The 18,338-nt window shown below is 42.5% G+C and overlaps 1 protein-coding gene across 3 annotated transcripts in view; it reads left to right on the plus strand.

The window, feature by feature from the left end:
• Positions 1 to 17,585, plus strand: part of CYRIB (CYFIP related Rac1 interactor B) — a 157,662-nt gene extending 140,077 nt beyond the window's left edge. For all 3 annotated transcript variants that reach the window (XM_065398201.1, XM_065398204.1, XM_065398202.1), the window contains exons 8-13: positions 8,316 to 8,393; positions 8,927 to 9,043; positions 10,806 to 10,885; positions 12,049 to 12,175; positions 13,511 to 13,581; positions 16,787 to 17,585. In XM_065398201.1, the coding sequence (XP_065254273.1) occupies positions 8,316 to 8,393; positions 8,927 to 9,043; positions 10,806 to 10,885; positions 12,049 to 12,175; positions 13,511 to 13,581; positions 16,787 to 16,850 (537 nt within the window). In that variant the 3' untranslated portion in view covers positions 16,851 to 17,585. The remainder of the gene's footprint in view (positions 1 to 8,315; positions 8,394 to 8,926; positions 9,044 to 10,805; positions 10,886 to 12,048; positions 12,176 to 13,510; positions 13,582 to 16,786) is intronic.
• The last annotated feature ends 753 nt before the right edge of the window (positions 17,586 to 18,338 follow it).

Raw genomic sequence — 18,338 nt, forward strand, 5'->3', positions numbered from 1 at the left:
GCAGCCGAGGATTAGTATAGCACATGACCTTGTCATCAATGCTGTTTTTCATCTGACCATGCCTCTTTCCCTGCAATGTCAAGAGTGGTCAAAAGAATAAGAGCCCCATAAATTGGCTCTCTGCCATTTGAAGTTCACCCATACACAGGTGAAATCCCCTTGGGCTGATTAAACTGATTGTAGATTCAGGTTACACTGTCAGTGTGGTACAAAGTAGCTGCATGCCTCAAATCTGGCCCCATGTTCCTGAAAATAGTTAATATAATTAAGTACGTGGAAGAAATATTTAACGAACATTAAAAGAGAAGAAAGCAAATTAATAAAAGCTAGGAAACTTATGACTGAAATAGATGGTCTTTGGGTTTCCCTGGCTCTTGTCAGTTTGCATGAAGCGAACTTCCTCCATATATATCTGTTCTGTGATTTCTTTACAGAGAGAGTACTTTCATTGTGCTTAAATCTCAAACTGTTTGCCTTTAAATTAAAAATTATTGCATGTAAGCATGTAAACATTTTTGAAATTCTGTATATTTTTGTTTTTGATTGAAAAAGAACAAGAACTATTTTTGCCTGATCCATTTCCAGGTTTAATTTTTGAAAATAGACTTAAAAAAAAATTGGGAGACAAAACCTATTCGAAATGTAATCCCTTTCATTTTTCTGTTTTGAATATTTTCAAACTTCCTGCTGACATTGAACACGAAAACAGAATTTTTACTTGGCATAAATATTAATGATAATGTGTTAGATCCTGATAATGAAGTCTGAACATAATGGAAATGTCAAGACCCATCAATAATTCTGTAAATTCTTCAGGCAAGTACAGTCTGTAACACTATGTCTACACTACCGCAGGATCGATGCTCTGACGATCGATGCAATCGATGCATCAGGGGTTGATTTAGCGTGTCTAGTGAAGACCTGCTAACTCTGTACTGTGCCTAGAACAATGGAGCCTGATCTCTCTTGGGGTCCCTATATACAAATAATAAAAAATATTTGTTTTCTTTTCTTCATGTTGAATCAGTAACCCCCAAATACCAATTTTAATTTTGGCTTTATAAAAAATACTCCTGGAACCAAGTTTATTTTTGTCCACAAGTAATTGTGCACTGGGGATATTTTCCAAACTATGGGCTTGTCAGCATTAGGGATTTTTGTACCATTGTTTCTACACCAATGCAAACCCGACAGTGTACATGTGCCGCTTCATTGTAAAGTGAGGTGCATGCCAGTGTGTGACTTACCTCCTGGAGTAAGTCACCCTGGTGTAGTGCATCTGCACAGAGTGTTTACTTGAACATTCCTTTGCAAGTGCAAAAATCCGTAATGCAGACAAGTCCTAAAGACGTGTATTATTCCAGTTGCTCAAGACTAATATCAACCATGTACAGGTATACTTAATCCTTCCTCAGTGCAAGGGGATGGACTAGATGGCCTCTTGAGGTCTCTTCCAGCCCTACATTTCTGGGGTTCCGTGTGTCCCATTTTAGTCTGACATACCTCTTCATCAAGAGAAAGTTGCTACCTCTGGTAATATAGATAGATAGGATAAGAATGTATGTGTGTATGTATCTATCTATCTGATTTTCCATGTACCTGTAGTTTCCCAAAAACCAAGTAGCAATGGTCTAGACATAGTGGTCTAATCCTATGGCAATAAGGCTGGCAAATTGGAGCAGATCAGAACATCCACTCTTCTCTCACATAGTTTTTATTCTGAAAATTTCTGTAGATCAAAGCAGGAAATCTTACGTACTCTATGTACTTCTAAAGCAGTGGTTCTTCTTCGAGAGATCTCCCTGTGGGTGCTGCACTCCAGACGATGGTGCATCCCTGCGCCTTTTCTCGGAGAGTTTTGCAGCAGTGCCAGCACAGGTCACACTTGCGCAGTGCCTGCCTCGCGCGCCATTGGCGAGTCATATAGCATGCGCGCGACCCGGACTCCTCAGTTCCTTCTCAACCGTCCCTGGCCTGACACGGAGCTCAGCAGTCCCGTTGAAAACCTTCATTTCACATTGATAAGTTTAGATAAATTAATGAGTTAGGATAGTTTAGACAAGTTAAGTTTCAGTTATTCTTGAGCTACAGGACTATGGCTACTGGACCCCTACGACCACAATCCTCATATGCTCATGACATGCCACCATAGTATAGCCACCCATGGATGGCACCAGCCATACCCTATCCTGGTCACTGGCCATATTGGAACTCCTGGGGGGGGGGGTCTTACAAAAGACACTACAGCAGGTGCCATGCCCACATAGGGAAGACGCCAGATCCTTACCTCCACCTTCAGAGACTGTAGTGACAGAGACAGATGAATCCATGGCAGAGCAAGAAGAAGACACTGCTCCCGACGCCTCGCCAACCAACAACAATTCATCCTCCTCACTGGACGAGGGTATTATGCCTCCACCACCAACCATGGTGGATGACTTCCGAGACTTATTCAAAAGAGTTGTCAGTGAGCTCAGAATTGTTCTGGAGGAAGTGCTGGAAACTCAACATGAGCTAACTGATACCTTAGACATCTTACTCCTCCAAGAGAGCATTGCCAATCAATGGGGCTATCATGGAACCCGCCAAGACGGTGTGGCAAACTCCAGCCACCATACCTCCTACCTGCAAAAGGGCGGACCTAAAATATTACGTTCCCTCGAAGGGATCAGAATTTCTATTCAAACACCCAGCACCCAACTCTCTGGTAGTGGAAGCAGTCAACCAAAGGGGCAAACAACAGTACTTTTGATCCACCCTACGATAAAGAGAGTAAGAGGTTAGACCTATTTGGCAACGAAGTATACTCTTCATCCATGCTTCAAGTCAGAGTGGCAAATTACACAGTACTACTTGCCAAATATGACCACAGGAACTATGGCAAATTTATGGTCTTTATTAGGAAGATCCCAGAGGAAAAGGGGCAACAATTTAAATCTCCGGTCTCTGAAGGACAGATGATTGTATGCACGGCTCTACAGGCCTCACTAGACATTGCTGACATGGCCGCCAGGTCCACCACTACAGCTGTGGTCATGCAATGAGCCTCATGGTTTAACTCCTCAGCATTCCCATGGGAGATGCAAAATACAGTCGAAGATCTCCCCTTCGATGGAGAAAAATTGTTTGCAGCCAAAACCAATGAGGTAATGCACACTATGAAGGACTCGCGGGCCACTCTCCAGTCCCTCTGCATTCATACACCTGCCACAAGAAGGAGACAATACAAGTATCAACCCAACATACTGTGGAATATCAGAGGAATAGATACCCAACATACTGTGACAAAGTTCTGTCCTTGACTCCGTGGGTCCTGCGTTTCCTGGTGGATTTTGCTAGCCTCAGAGGCTCACTGTGACCCTCCATGTAGCCTTTCTCTCTCTAGAGGCAAGGGTCACAGCTTACTGAGCCATTTTCATCATAAGCTAACAAGGGAGGTGAGGAGAAGCAACCCTCCCTCGCACAGTCTCTGTTGTCTCCCAGTCTCAGTGATTAATCAGGGAGAGGAGGGGAGAGCCCAGGCCCGCCCTCTACTCCGGGCTCCAGGCCAGGTACCCTAAAATTAGCAGCTATGGTAGCTGACTTTTTGGAAATAGGACGTGTACAATTCCCTGGGCCACTTCCCCATAGCAGCCCCTACGCAATATCTCCTTCACCGTTACCTCAGGGCCTCCTTCCTTGCACCTGATATGGATTTTACTGCTTCGTTCCTCCAACAGTGCGGCTCCCTCCTATAGCTTCTGACACCCGCGCCTCACTGACTAACTGGGAGGCTTTTAACTAGTTCCAGCCAGCCCTTCATTGGCTTCAGGTGTCCCAATCAATCTAGCTATCTCCACTGCTTTCTAGAAGGATCTTAATTGGCCCCAGGTGTCTTGATTAACCTGGAGCAACTGCCATTTGGTTACCATGGTACCAGGGATTTGTTTAGCCTGGGGCTAACATACCTGTTCCTCACTACTTTACTGTAGCCAACTGGCCTTACCCCATCACAATACACACAGCAACACCAGAGGCCTTACGAGCAACAACACCATCAACAACAACAGAGACCACAACGATGACATCCATCACCACCAGCGGCATCTAAACCTACTGCCTCTAATAAATTTGAAGGCTTGTTTGAGGGTCTGGAAGACCTCTCCCACATTCCAGTGCTTACGCCATCCACCCATCTATTTGGAGACAGTGTTGCTCCCATTCTACCTGAAATGGGCTGCCATCACCATGGACAAATGGACCCTATACCATTCCTTTTCTATATCTACATTCCACCCACCCACCGTCCCCATCCATCTTCAGGGACCCCTCTCATGAATATTTGCTATGCCAAGAGGTATATCATCTCCTCCAATTATGGGCAGTGGAGACTGTTCCCGCACAACATGGGGAAGGGATTTTACTCCCACTATTTTTTAACACAAAAGAAAAATGGGGGATGGTGACCTATTCTCGATCTCAAGTGACTGAACAAGTTCATGAGAAAGCAGTGGTTCAGGTCACTGTAACAACAATAATACCAGCGCTGGAGCAAGGGGACTGGTTTTCAGCCCTCGACCTGCAGGATGCTTATTTTCATATTCGCATACACCCTGTCCACAGGCGTTTTCTGAGATTTACTTAGGACAGAGACCACTATCAATACAAGGTTTTAACTTTTGGCCTGTCAACAGCGCTTCGCGTCTTCTCAAAGATCCTCGTGGTAGTAACAGTGTACCTGTGAAAACAAGGAATAATAATATTTCCTTACCTCGACAACTGTCTTTTGAAGTCACACACTCGATCAGACGCCATTCGCTCTACCCAAACAATGATAGATTGCTTCCAGAGTCTTGGTCTACAAATAAACAAAAAGAAAACAACAATAGAACCAGCTCAACAGTTAGAATTCATCAGCGCTTACCTCAACTTGGTGACGGTGAAGGCATCACTTCCACGAGACAGATTCGACATGATAAAGACACTCATATCCACAGTGCGGAACAGCCCACACATGCCTACCACTGTTGGGCCACATGGCAGCATACACGTTTGTGGTCAAACACGCATGCTTGCTCATTCATTGCCTGCAAGGATGGCTAGCAATCATCTACAGACCAAACAAACACAGGTTAAACATATGATTAACAATGCCCTTCCAAGGTCAAGGACTCACTAGCCTGGTGGACTCAACCACACAGCCTTTGCTCGGGGATCCTGTTTATACAAGATCCTCCATCACAGATGATCACAATGGATGCATCCCTAATTGGGTGGGGAGCACACATGCAACATGGCACAGTTCAGGGATTATGGTCCACACCCGAGACCAGGCTACACATAAACCTGCTTCAACTTTGTGCTGTCCACAGTGCCTGCCTCCACTTCCTACCATTCATAAGAAACAAAACACAAGAATAATGACTGACAGCATCGCTTGCATATTTTACATAAACAGGCAAGGGGGAGCCTGATAACACTCACTATGTACCGAGGCTATGAGACTCTGGAATTGGTGCATCCAATACAATATCGGTATCTCAGCTTCCTACCTACCTGGATGTCGGAACACCACAGCAGACGAACTCAGCAGACATTTTCACCAGGACCATGAATGGGAATTAAACGATGCGATACTGGAATGCATATTCCGAAAATGGGGCCACCCGCAAATAGATCTGTTCTTGACTGCCCGCAACACCAAGTGTCTAAAATTCTGCTCCAGAGTAGGTCTGGGGAAGCGATCGATGGGGGACGCATTCCTGACCAGGTGGAACACAGACCTTCTCTATGCATTCCCACCAATACCATTACTATCCAGAGTAATACAGGGGAAAAAAGGGACCGACAAAGCCAGTGTCATCCTAATAGCCCTCACGTGGCCAAGACAAGTGTGGTATCCATACATAACACGAATGTTGGCATGGGCCCCAATCACACTCCCTCTCTGGACGGACCTATTAACACAATGAGAGGGCCAAATGCAACAGCTGAACATAAAGATGCTACATCTGAAGGCATGGCTCCTGTATGGTTCTCTAATGATGAACTAAGTTGCTCTCAACAGGTCCAGAGGGTGCTACTCCACAGTAGAAAACATACCACACGCAGCACCTACCTACATAAGTGGAAGAGATTACAGCATGGTGCACTGCCAGACAAACCAATGCAACATCTGCACCTTTTCCATTGATATTAGACTACATCCTGGAATTAAGACAATCCAACCTTTCCATCAGCTCAATAAAGGTACACCTTGCCGTATCATCTCCTTTCACCAAAAAAATCAACGACACTACAATCTTTGCTCACCCAAGCGATTCCTCAGGGGCATCCAAACCATCTATCTGGACGTAAGAGCACCCACACAACCCTGGGACTTAAACTTGGTCTTAATGGCTCACTCGGAAACCATTTGAGCCTTTAGCAAACTGCTCCCTACTATACCTATCCATGAAAGTGACATTCCTAATAGCAATCACATCAGCTAGACGTATGGGAGAAATCGGGGCACTTGTGGCAGATCCACCATACATGAACTTTTTTAAAGATAAAGTCACGTTACAAACCCATCCTAAATTTCTCCCCAAAGTACACGGTCCTTCCACATTAATCAAGCTATATAGTTTCCAACTTTCTTTCCTAAACCACACAAGAACATGTTTGAAGCTAAGGGTATGTCTACATTACCTGCTGGATCGGTGGGCAATGATCGATCCAGCAGGGGTCGATTTATCGTGTCTAGTCTAGACGCGATAAATCGACCCTCGAGCGCACTCCTGTACTCCACCACCGCGAGAGGCATAGGTAGAGTCGATGGGGGAGCGGCAGCAGTAGACTCACCGCAGTGAAGACACCTCAGTGAGTAGGTCTAAGTATGTCGACTTCAGCTACGTTATTCACATAGCTGAAGTTGCATAACTTAGATCGATTTCCTCCCCCCTCTCCCCCCCCTCAGTGTAGACCAGGCCTAAGATGCACACCTTCAACGTTAGAAGAGCACTAGCTTTCTTTCTACTTGGACAGAACCAAGCCATTTAGAGTTTCACCAAAACTCTTTATATCCATCGCAGAAAGCTCTAAAGGTACCTCCATATCCACACAGAGACTCTCTAAATGGATATCTGGATGCATTCACCTGTGTTATCAATTAAAAGGCGCACATAACCTCCAGCAGGGATGAAGACGCACTCTACTAGATCATATCAGTGTCAGTAGTGTTCCTAAACGTTTCAGTTATAGACATATGCAAAGCCACCACTGGGGCCTCCGAACACACCTTTGCCAAACATCATGCAATCTCACAAGGCCCGAAGGCAGATACTTGGCTGGGCTGAGCTGTATTATCGGCGATTATCCTACCAACTCCGAAGCCCCTACAATCCTAGGAGGGCACTGCTCTACAGTCACCTGGAGTGGAGCACCCACAGGGACATCCTCGAAGAAGAAGAGAAGGTTACTCACCTTGTGCAGTAACTGAGGTTCTTCAAGATGTGTGTCCCTGTGGGTGCTCCACTACCCACCCTCCTCCCCTCTACTTCGGAGTTTAAAGTAGACTCTGCAGTAGAGAAGGAACTGAGGATTCTGGGTTGCGCGCAAGCTAGATGAAGTGCCGATGGCACGTGAGGCAGGCACCATGTGCGTGCGACCGGTATGGGCACTGCTGCAAAATTCTCCAAGCAGATGTGCAGAGACGCACCATCACCTGGAGTGGAGCACCCATAGGGACATGCATCTCGAAGAACCTCAGTTACTGCAGAAGGTGAGTAACCTCCTTTTCTCAAACTTATTTAATTCTACCCCCTCCTTTGGGTCTGTAGTAGTTTACGCTCCCCTACCCTGGGCACCTGGCCAACAGCCACTGCTCTCCAGCTGCCCAGCTCCTAAGGCAGAGCGGCGAGCTGCAGCTGGGCACTCAGCTCTGAAGGCAGCACCGCCACAATCAGCAGCGCAGAAGTAAGGGTGTCTATACCTTACCACCCTTACTTCTGTGCTGCTGCTGGTAGTTGTGCTGCTTTCAGAACTGGGCACCCGGCCAGCAGCTGCAGCTCTCCGGCTGCTCAGCTCTGAATGTGCACAGTAAGCTTTTTCCCCCCCCATAAAGCTCATGCCCCTGCAATACATTCTGTGCCCCTCCCCCCGGACCTCCAGTTTGAGAACCTCTGTTCTAAAGACATCCAGGGCTTGCAAGGTACTGGGTGCTCTATACTTCCAGTGACTTCAATGACAGTTGAGTGTGCTCTATACCTCTTAGTATTATATCTCCATAAAGTTTGTTGTCGGCTCCTAACTGAGCATCTGTCACTAAAATATATTCATTTTCTCACTTTTTGTAGATGACAAATCCTGCTATACAGAATGACTTCAGCTACTACAGAAGAACTTTGAGCCGTATGAGGATTAATAATGTTCCAGTAGGTAACCTCTAGAAGTGAAAAAACACTTAAATGCTAAATTCTTTGTCTTTCGAGTACTATTTATCCAGATTTTTACGGTACAAACAATTACAGTAAAAGCTGTGTTATCTGGCACTTTACCAACTGGAAAGCTCTCTAAACTGGCATTTCTGATCTTCATTGAAAGTCCGGTTTATAGTCCAGTTGGCGAAGGGCCGGCAGGTTCCCTACCTGGCTCCGCATGACTCCCCAGAATTGGCGACGTGCTAGGCGGCTCTGCACGCTGCCCTGCCCCACCCTGAGCGTTGGCTCTGCAGCTCCCATTGGCCGGGAGCCACCCAAATCTGGTACTCTGAAACCCCTCCCGCGCCCCCTGCCCCAAGCCCCCTCCCACACCCAAACTCCCTTCCAGAGCCTACACCCCCTCCCACACCCAAATTGCCTCCCTGTTAGTTAACTGGATTTTTTGACTAACCGGCACCCCCCTTTCCCCCAACATGCCAGATAACAAAGCTTTTACTGTACATATAATTTTGTATCTTTGTTTATAGGCAGAGGGAGAAAATGAAGTAAATAACGAATTGGCAAACAGAATGTCTTTATTTTATGCTGAAGCGACGCCAATGTTGAAAACCTTAAGTGATGCCACGACAAAATTTGTGTCAGAGGTAAGCATATGGGAGAAGCTTTTTCTTTGACTTGGATATTGCACTGTAAAATGCAACTATGCTCTGAAAGACAACTCTTAAGAAGTTATTGTGGGAATCTCTGTCCCAGGTGAAATTTGCTGAAGACTTAGGGATTGTCTACATGGCGCAGCAAAGTGCACCAGAGTGGTAGAGGGGAATGATTTATAGATCACTCTAATATTCTGTGTTCTAACCGCACAGGACTGCGTTAACACAAACTAGGTGCCTTTTAGAGCACACCAGCAGTCTACATATCTACACAGGGCAGTTACAGTGCAGCACATTAGCGCACTCTACAAATCACAACCCTCTACTGGGCTTTGCTGGCACCGTGTATACAAGCCTGTAATTTACAATCTGTAAATTGAACCTCTGCCTTTTACACAATCGGAAGAAATTTAGATACAGCCAGTCTTGCTGATGCTGTGCATGGTAGAGTAAGTTTCAGCTGGCCTTCCCACAGTTCTGTTGTAGGCTGTTGTCCAATACCTGTGTCTATACTGTTACTAGTAAAAACATGCCTGTTGTGGTGGTGTGCCTTTGGTTATATTGTCTGATGATCTGCATTTTTAGTCACTTTTTCTAATCATATATCCATACTTGAAAAGGGCTTCTGGAAACAAAGAGTGAAACAAATGGGGCTTGAATATCTCTGCTTGAAATTGAGCAGCAAATTAAAAGGAAGTGATGTGCTTTTTTTTTTTTAAAGAAAGAGTCCCAGGAGAGCTTTATTCTGATAGAGAGAGAGAGAGAGAGAGAGAGAGATATATATATATATATATATATATATATAGAGAGAGAGAGAGAGAGAGAGAGGTTAAAATGTAATTACAACAATACAAGCATAAACTTGATTAGATACACAAGTGTGTTAGAATAAATCTTGAACCTGTTATGGAATAGGATCAAAGTATCCAATTACTTTCCCATTTGTCCTGGAACTACCTATTGAAGTATCTGACATGATATCCACAACACCACTATTATTGACTTGGCTCACTAATTACCACAATTTCCCATGTGCAACTAAGAAAAAAATCAACCTTTGTTTTTAAAACTACACCTCTACCCCGATATAACGCCGTCCTCGGGAGCCAAAAAATCTTACTGTGTTATAGGTGAAACCGAGTTATATCAAACTTGCTTTGATCCGCCAGAGTGCGCAGCCCCGCCTCCCGGGAGCGCTGCTTTACCACGTTATATCCGAATTCATGTTATATCAGGCCGCATTATATCGGGGTAGAGGTGTATACAGTTTTTTAAACAAAATATGTTACTTTTTCAAATGAATAATAATGTATTCTTAATACTGTAATACATAATGATATCCAGTCAAAGATGGAGAATCTTATTTTAAGGTCACATTTTTCTTCCTTCTCAATGGACCTGTCATGCCACTGTTTAAGCTCCCCACTGAAATCAATATAGCAAAAATAAACTCCCCAAAAATCAATGAGAAGTTCTGTGTAAAAATGGAAACTATAATAAGGCCTGGTGTCTGTAATAGTGGAAATGGTACAATCACTATGGTTTTAAAACAACTGATTGTAAATGCTTTATTGGTAAAGCTAGGTTTACCAGTACTGCAGTGTTTCTTAACCCCTAAAGGGGTGGGTGTGGGTGTGTTTTTAAACTAGAGCACTCAGTCTAAGGTAGTGCTCACTGACCTCGAATTGTACTAGGTTTTACAGTATTACACTTTCAATATACTAAATAGAATTACTTATTTCTCCTTTCACAGAATAAAAATTTACCAATCGAAAATACCACAGATTGTTTAAGCACCATGGCTAGTGTGTGCAGGGTCATGTTGGAAACCCCGTAAGTATGAGCTGAGTGACAAAATTCAGTTCTTCATTTATAGGCCTCTTGTGCACAGCGTGTCTAGAAAATATAAGTATGCATGTAAGGCATAATCCATAATGCATAAAATGAATGGAGAAAAAATAGGAAAATCAACGAAATGGGAGCCAAATAATTTTTTTTTTTTACTACATTCCATAACATTTTTCTAGCCTTGCTATGTCTTATTTGTCTCATGCACTAAACACATCACGTTGTCTACTTTCTTTGAGAATATTGTTTAATATTTAAAAGTAGAATGGGTATGAAAGTTAGCAGATCTCTCAGTACCTTTGTAAATGCCTTTATGTCATGCATAATTCAGGAAAATATAAAAATTTGAGCACACTTGCCTAGAGCATGCTTTGAAAAATGGCTTGAGCAATGCACGTAATGGTTCTTTCCTGTTTTGTTAACCGCTACATGAAAGGAGAATTCAATGGGTGAATGGTGGCTCCAGCAAGTCTACTGCCTGGGTCCTTGTTTGCATATTGAATATAACAACTTGCAGGCTTGGGCTACTTGAGTCTACTGTAAATGTGACAAACTATGGGCAGGTGAAGGAAAAGTCAAACGTGTGCTAAGTTTTTCTAGCCAGCTGTTCCCGGATCTGAAGAGGCTCCTATTGATATAGCTGTTCAGGAATGGAGTAGTAACACAAGGACTGGGCTGAATACCACAGTGCACGATTTATTGGAGGGTATAAGAAGGAGGGACTCCAAACATTGAACTTCAGGGACAATTTGTGCCACTGACAGACAAGCAGTTAAGCCTTGCTCATAAAAACTTGGCATCCTTATTCCATGCGTACATCACAAGTGAATTGTGTTTTTCTTTGGGTATAAACTAAATGTTCGCTTGTTTGGAAGAAGCCAAGACAGCTAATACGAAAAATCCTGAAATTAACAGCAATATGCCAGTTTGGGTTTGAGAGAGATTTATTCTTCCAGTTTCCAAATAATGGGCTTTTTAAGCAATGGTCTGACTTCTGTGTTGGTGGGAAATAGTTGCATTTTTCTCTGAAGAAACTTTCCTTTTTTGGAAGGTTCCCCTCTTAAGTGACCTTTTTTCCAGTGTTAAAGACGAAGGCCTGTTTTGGTGTTTAATATAATAATGGATTTTTTTGTGTTCTAAAATTCCAGTGAGTACAGAAGCAGGTTTACAAATGAGGAAACAGTATCGTTCTGTCTGAGGGTAATGGTGGGTGTCATCATACTCTACGACCATGTGCATCCAGTGGGCGCCTTTGCCAAAACTTCAAAAATTGATGTAAGTTTTGTGTTGCTCATAGCCTTTGGATGTTTAAACCAAAGTTATACGTAGACTCTCTCTTCCCCCCTCCCGTTGTAATATGAATTTTCTGAGTCCAAATAAATCAATAACCAGCATACGTACATTCTGGGATGCTCCTAATTGGTTGGCATATACTACCAGCCTACCGTATACATGATGTCACACAGCAAGCAATCGACAATATACATTCAGATGCACAAAAAGGCATCTTAAGAGTTAAGGTAGAAAGTGAATTTCAGTGGAATCCAGATAACACCCAGAAACAATATGATACTTTATTTACACAATGTATCTATCTTTTAAATAACAAAGGTTAGAATATCTGCAAATGAAAGGCTAGTACAGGGGTCGGCAACGTTTGGCACGCGGCTCGCCAGGGTAAGCACCCTGGCGGGCCGGGCCAGTTTATTTACCTGCTGACGCGGCAGGTTCGGCTGATCACGTCCCCCACTGGCCGCGGTTCGCCGTCCCGGGCCAATGGCGACGGCAAGAAGCGGTGCAGGCGAGGGATGTGCTGGCCGTGGCTTCCCGCCGCCCCTATTGGCCCGGGACGGCGAACCGCAGCCAGTGGGGGCCGCGATCGGCCGAACCTGCCGTGTCAGCAGGTAAATAAACTGGCCTGGCCTGCCAGGGTGCTTACCCTGGCGAGCCGCATGCCAAACGTTGCCAACCCCTGGGCTAGTAGGTCCAGTGTGTCCCCCCTGGCCACATAATTTTTTATCCCTCCTGATCATCCAAACCAACTTGGATTGGTTGCACTGTCCTCCAACCTTCAACTTTGCCCCCTTTTGTTCTGTAATTGAAATGTGCTGTTGGATTTATACTACGGTATGTATATTTTATTTGTTAAATGTGTAGTAGATGCATCAAAAGAAATATTGTCCCATGGAACTTGGACCAGGGTCAGGGTTTTTTATTCTGTATTGTTCTGAGCACACTGACAAAACAAGTATTAATTTTAAAAACAAACCAGAAAAAAACCCTGTGAAACCTTTTATATTGTCCTTAAGGTAAAAGTCTTTCAGTTCCTTACAGCGGATTTTGTTGGAGCTATTCCACTGCTTGTAGATGTGTGGAATTCTCAGTGTGATGGCAAATAACTAGATAAGCCTTTCTACATTAAGGGAAGATTTCAGAGTACTAGATGTTTGCTACCTTTCTAATATCCAGAAGAATAACATGTACATTTGTACTTTTCTCTACAGTCCTTTAAAGTAGTTAAGTGTTAGGCCTTGGGGAACTATATTTTTTGCAAGTTATTTTTATATGGCATTCACATGATATAGAGTATTAACTTGTTTTAATTTCCAGATGAAAGGATGCATCAAAGTCCTTAAAGACCAGCCTCCTAACAGCGTAGAAGGCCTTCTAAATGCTCTCAGGTACTTATTTTTAACTTGAAACGATTTTAACGTGAATTTTTTAGAAGGTGCTGAACAGAGACACCTGGAGGATGAAGTCTTCTATCAATATAACAGATAAAAGATGAGCCTCTGTTCTGCAGGCTTCCTCACTAGTGTGCCTTGATCCTAACATGAAGTTGACTTTGTGGGTAAAACAATAGTCAAGTCTTCAGGCCCATTCATTCCCTGCTCCGTGGTTCCGACTGCCAGTGAGCTTACCTGCTGTTCATCATGTTATTTTATGGTGTTTTTTTGGTTCAAAATTTGCATTTACTAACATGGAACTTTCATATACCATTTGTATTGCCCATTTCCATAGCCAGTTAGCCACCTAACTGCACAACTGTGTACGTTAGGTGAGAGTTAACACTGGATAAAATAACGAGGAGTCCGGTGGCACCTTAAAGACTAACAGATTTATTTGGGCATAAGCTTTCATGGGTAAAAAACCCACTTCTTCAGATGCATGGAGTGCAAATTACAGATGCAGGCATTATTATACTGACACATGAAGAGAAGGGAGTTACCTCACAAGTGGAGAACCAGTGTTAACAGGGCCAATACAATCAGGGTGGATGTAGTTCACTCCCAGTAATTGATGAGGAGGTGTCAATTCCAGGAGAGGCACAAAGTTGCTTTTGTAGTGAGCCAGCCACTCCCAGTCCCTATTCAAGCCCAAATTAATGGTGTTAAATTCGTAAACTAATTTTATTTCTGCAGTTTCTCTTTGAAGTCTGTTTCTGAAGTTTTTTTGTTGAAGTATGGCTACTTTTAAATCTGTTATCAAATGTCCAGGAAGTATAATCCTTCTGGATCTCCGAAAACCTTAGTCCTCTTATTGTGCAGAACATACATTATTAGAATGGATTGAAATCTGACTTCGTTTGTGTTTACAATTGCCCTAGGAAGAAAGCACCACTATATTTGTTCACTAGGATAGCAACAACAACAAATCAGAGTAACCCATTTCAAAATCTGTGTAACGTAGACTCACAGGCAGACAAGTGGCTAATAATTTAGCATAACAAATTTTAGTTACAGGAATAAATTTAAGCTGTAGTCTAAATGCGAGTTTAGTAAAGTATAAATCCAATATGAAATAACTGGGGTGTTATACGTGGATAATAAACTTGGTTGTGTACAATATTCTCCTGTTTTTTAAAGATAAACAGTGGCCAGTGTTGGCATAGAACTGGAAAATATTCTGATGTTAACCTTATAGATCAGAGGTGGGCAAACTACGGCCCGCGGGCCACATCCGACCCGCGGGACCCTCCTGCCCGGTAGGAGTCCCGGGGGGGGGGGCGGGGCCGTCAGGGGGTGAGAAGTAGGAGGGGTCGGATAGAGGGCAGGGCCAGGCCACACCTGGCTGTTTGGGGAGGCACAGCCTCCGCTAACCGGCCCTCCATACAATTTTGGAAACCCGATGCGGCCCTCAGGCCAAAAAGTTTACCCGCCCCTGTTATAGATAGATACTTGGGGAAATGGTGGTCAGGGGGCAGGGGTGTGGATAGGGGTCTGGGCGGTCAGAGGGCAGGGAACAGAGGGGTTGAATGGGGGCAGATGTGGCCCTCAGGCCAAAAAGTTTGCCTGCCCCTGTTATAGATAGATACTTGGGGAAATGGTGCACCTCAGTGCATAGTAGATTCTTTAGTTATGCAGGGGTGCACAACTTGCAGTCAGAATGAAAATTTGAGCCAAAAATATCTGCTGGATTCATTGTCATTAGAGGATCCTAGCCAGATTTTGTAGTCAGAAGTTTTGATGTGCCAAATATGTCCAAAATGAGTAAGATGTTTCAATTTGTCCTCCAACTCATGCTGCATCAGTGGGGATTTCCTCTTGTCCCCTGTGGAAAAGCCAGCTCCTCCCCTACCCCCCAATCATCAGATCTCCTGAAAGCTGTTCTGTGCAGCTGTCCTGTTGCTTTGAGAAATGAGCTAGCAGCAGCAAGGGCTGCATGGTAGCAGCCTTAAAGTGGGGGAGGTAGGCCCCTAAATGTTCATGCTGCTTGAATCATTGTTAAAATCTACTTTGGAAATTTGAGAACGTCAGCAGAAGAGTGCAGCTTAGTGGCTGCTCCATTCCTTCCACCTCCAGAATCCTTCTGACACTCCAGAGGTGGGGCTTCAGAAGATGAGCGTCTCAGGTCCTGAGATAGGGGGGAAGAATCAGAAGCATGCCCCCACTCATCAACAAAACACATGGACATAATTTCAGTACATTCAATCATAAAAAATAAAAAATGACATACTGTACAAAGGAGCTACTGGTATAACCAATATAAATAGCAAAAAACAATTATCTGGTGAACATAAAATTAAAGGGAAAAGACAGGCGAGCGAGCTGGGTACAAGAAAAGAAAAGCGTTTTAGACCAGGAATTAAATTCAGTTTTCCTCCAGTGATGATAGGACAGGAACAGTCCCCACATAAATACACTTAAATGTCTGTTACCTTGTATTCCACCTAATTTGAAGCACATATACATTATCAATTATGAGATTAAACACATTTTAGATAATTCCTGTAGTAATTCACACATACAATGGCCTCGCTTAAATACTTGCCATTTACCCATATTAAATGTTTCTTCCACATTTTCCAAATATAGGAACTATTGTAAATATAAATGTTTAGTTCAATGTTACCTACTGCATTAAACAGAATTCAGGAATAAGAAATTCTATAAGTAGCCATTTGCTTACAGTAGGAAATTCCCCAAACTTATGTCTTTACTCAAGTAGAGCATCATCATCAAACCTTAATCTCAGTCCAGACCTACACATTTTAGATGTTGTTGATTGACAGTTTAACAGTCTCTAATGTGTCAGTGTTCCTTACTGATTCTAGTTTATCCAACTCAAAGGAGATCTGAGGTTTTTACCCAAATCCATGTACGTATCCATTTAAAATCTCCTTTAGTAACAGAACAGTTGGACATAATCTTGAGTAGCATTATCTGTTTAGTATTTTTATAAATTTAATTTTCTGAAAGAAATATGTTACTTTCAATGAGAATTACTGCACTTTTCTAGTACATAAATAGATCTCCCAATCGTTGGTGAGGGTTTACTGTAACTAAACAATAAATTTGGTATTGTTCCGTCAATTACTTGCTTTGTCTATTGTAGAAGAACAGAATTGTAAGTGTGCTTTTGTAAAAAAAAATTTTTCATTCTTAGGTACACAACAAAGCATTTGAATGATGAGACTACCTCCAAGCAAATTAAATCTATGTTGCAATAACAATTACCTGGAATTAGCACCTGCTGTAAACAGAAGACAGTATTCTGCAATGACTGAGATGCACAGATTTTTTTTTAGTGATTGCAACTACTATCTCATTCGTTTTTGCTTTTTATTTTCTTCTCTCTTCCTCTTTTCCCTTTTTAATCACTTTCTTGTTCTTAAGTAAGCTCAGACTTCTTTTCTGTGCCAAATCAATGAAAATGATCAATTCTGGAAGGTATTTGTACTTTTCAGAACAGCCATCCTTAAGTGGCAGCTAATTATGCGTTGCGTTTGGATTTCTCTGTACTGGGGAAAGTTCTGTGACTTGAACTAAATATTTTTAAACTTGTGGTTTTTTCTTTTTTTGAAAAACTAATATTTAATATTGCTTCTTCTGCATGGCAAAACTGCCTATTTCTGCTATTTAAAAAACCCTCAATGACTTCATTTTCTATTGCGGCTTATTTTCATGTGCAACCATGAGGAAACATAAAAGCAGATTTGTTTAAATTAACTGTGTTTGTACAAAATGGTACTCAACACAAAAGTTTTTTTAAATAAGTAAAGACTGTTTTGTTTAAAAGTTACGTTTGCATTTTGACTCATTTTTGTAAGGATGTATGTTGTATGTTTAACCTTTAATAACTAACGTTAAAAAATGTGGTGTGTGCGTAGCAAAATTACGTATGCATGTTCATGTCAAATGATTGGCTGTGGATAAAATAATAAAAATCAGCTTTCATTTTTCTAAGTGTGGTTTGTTTTACCAGTGTTTTGAGTGAGACGTCTCCATGATTTTTTTGGCTTTTTACCAGAAAAGTAAATATATACATTTTATATAGTGAAAACTATGCTGCTGTTTCATTACATATAATCACCTGAAATGGAATCAGTGCTTAGTTAAGCCTAACATGATCTGTTAGGATCCCTGATTTACAATATATGGTATGATGTGGGTTATTTCCTAATCCCATTACAATCATACAAGCGAGGGATGGGAAAAAATCATGTTAATTCAGCTAGTCCAGGAGTTTTTTTAACGGAGCAGCCCAAAACATCCCAGTCTTCTTTCACTGTGTCCCATAGTCAGTTGTGCTCTCCCAGTAAAGAACAATGGAAAAAACTTACAATGTGTATTTTTTTAAAATTTGAACAGTGAGTGTGCTAGCACTGTTCAAAACACAGAAGTCATCCTGTCTCCCCCCGCCCCAAAATTAAAATCTGTTTGAAATGGAGAAGACAGTACTCATGGGGACGGCAGAATGGAGAGTGTTTAGTTGAGATTGTTTTAATATTTGATAATCTGTGGCAAAATTATCAAAAGATTAAAGTAGGCATTTGCATAGAATAAACTGTTTTCTCATTTAAAAATATCCTTCAAAATTTAACTCTTATACATGCTTATTGACAACTTCACAAATTTCACATTCCAAATGTAGTATTTAATTAACATAACTGTACCTTTTTATATTGTGAACCTTCCCAACTAGAAGGGATTGAAAC

This window comes from Emys orbicularis, chromosome 2, assembly GCF_028017835.1.
Source record: "Emys orbicularis isolate rEmyOrb1 chromosome 2, rEmyOrb1.hap1, whole genome shotgun sequence".
Lineage (NCBI taxonomy): Eukaryota > Metazoa > Chordata > Testudines > Emydidae > Emys > Emys orbicularis.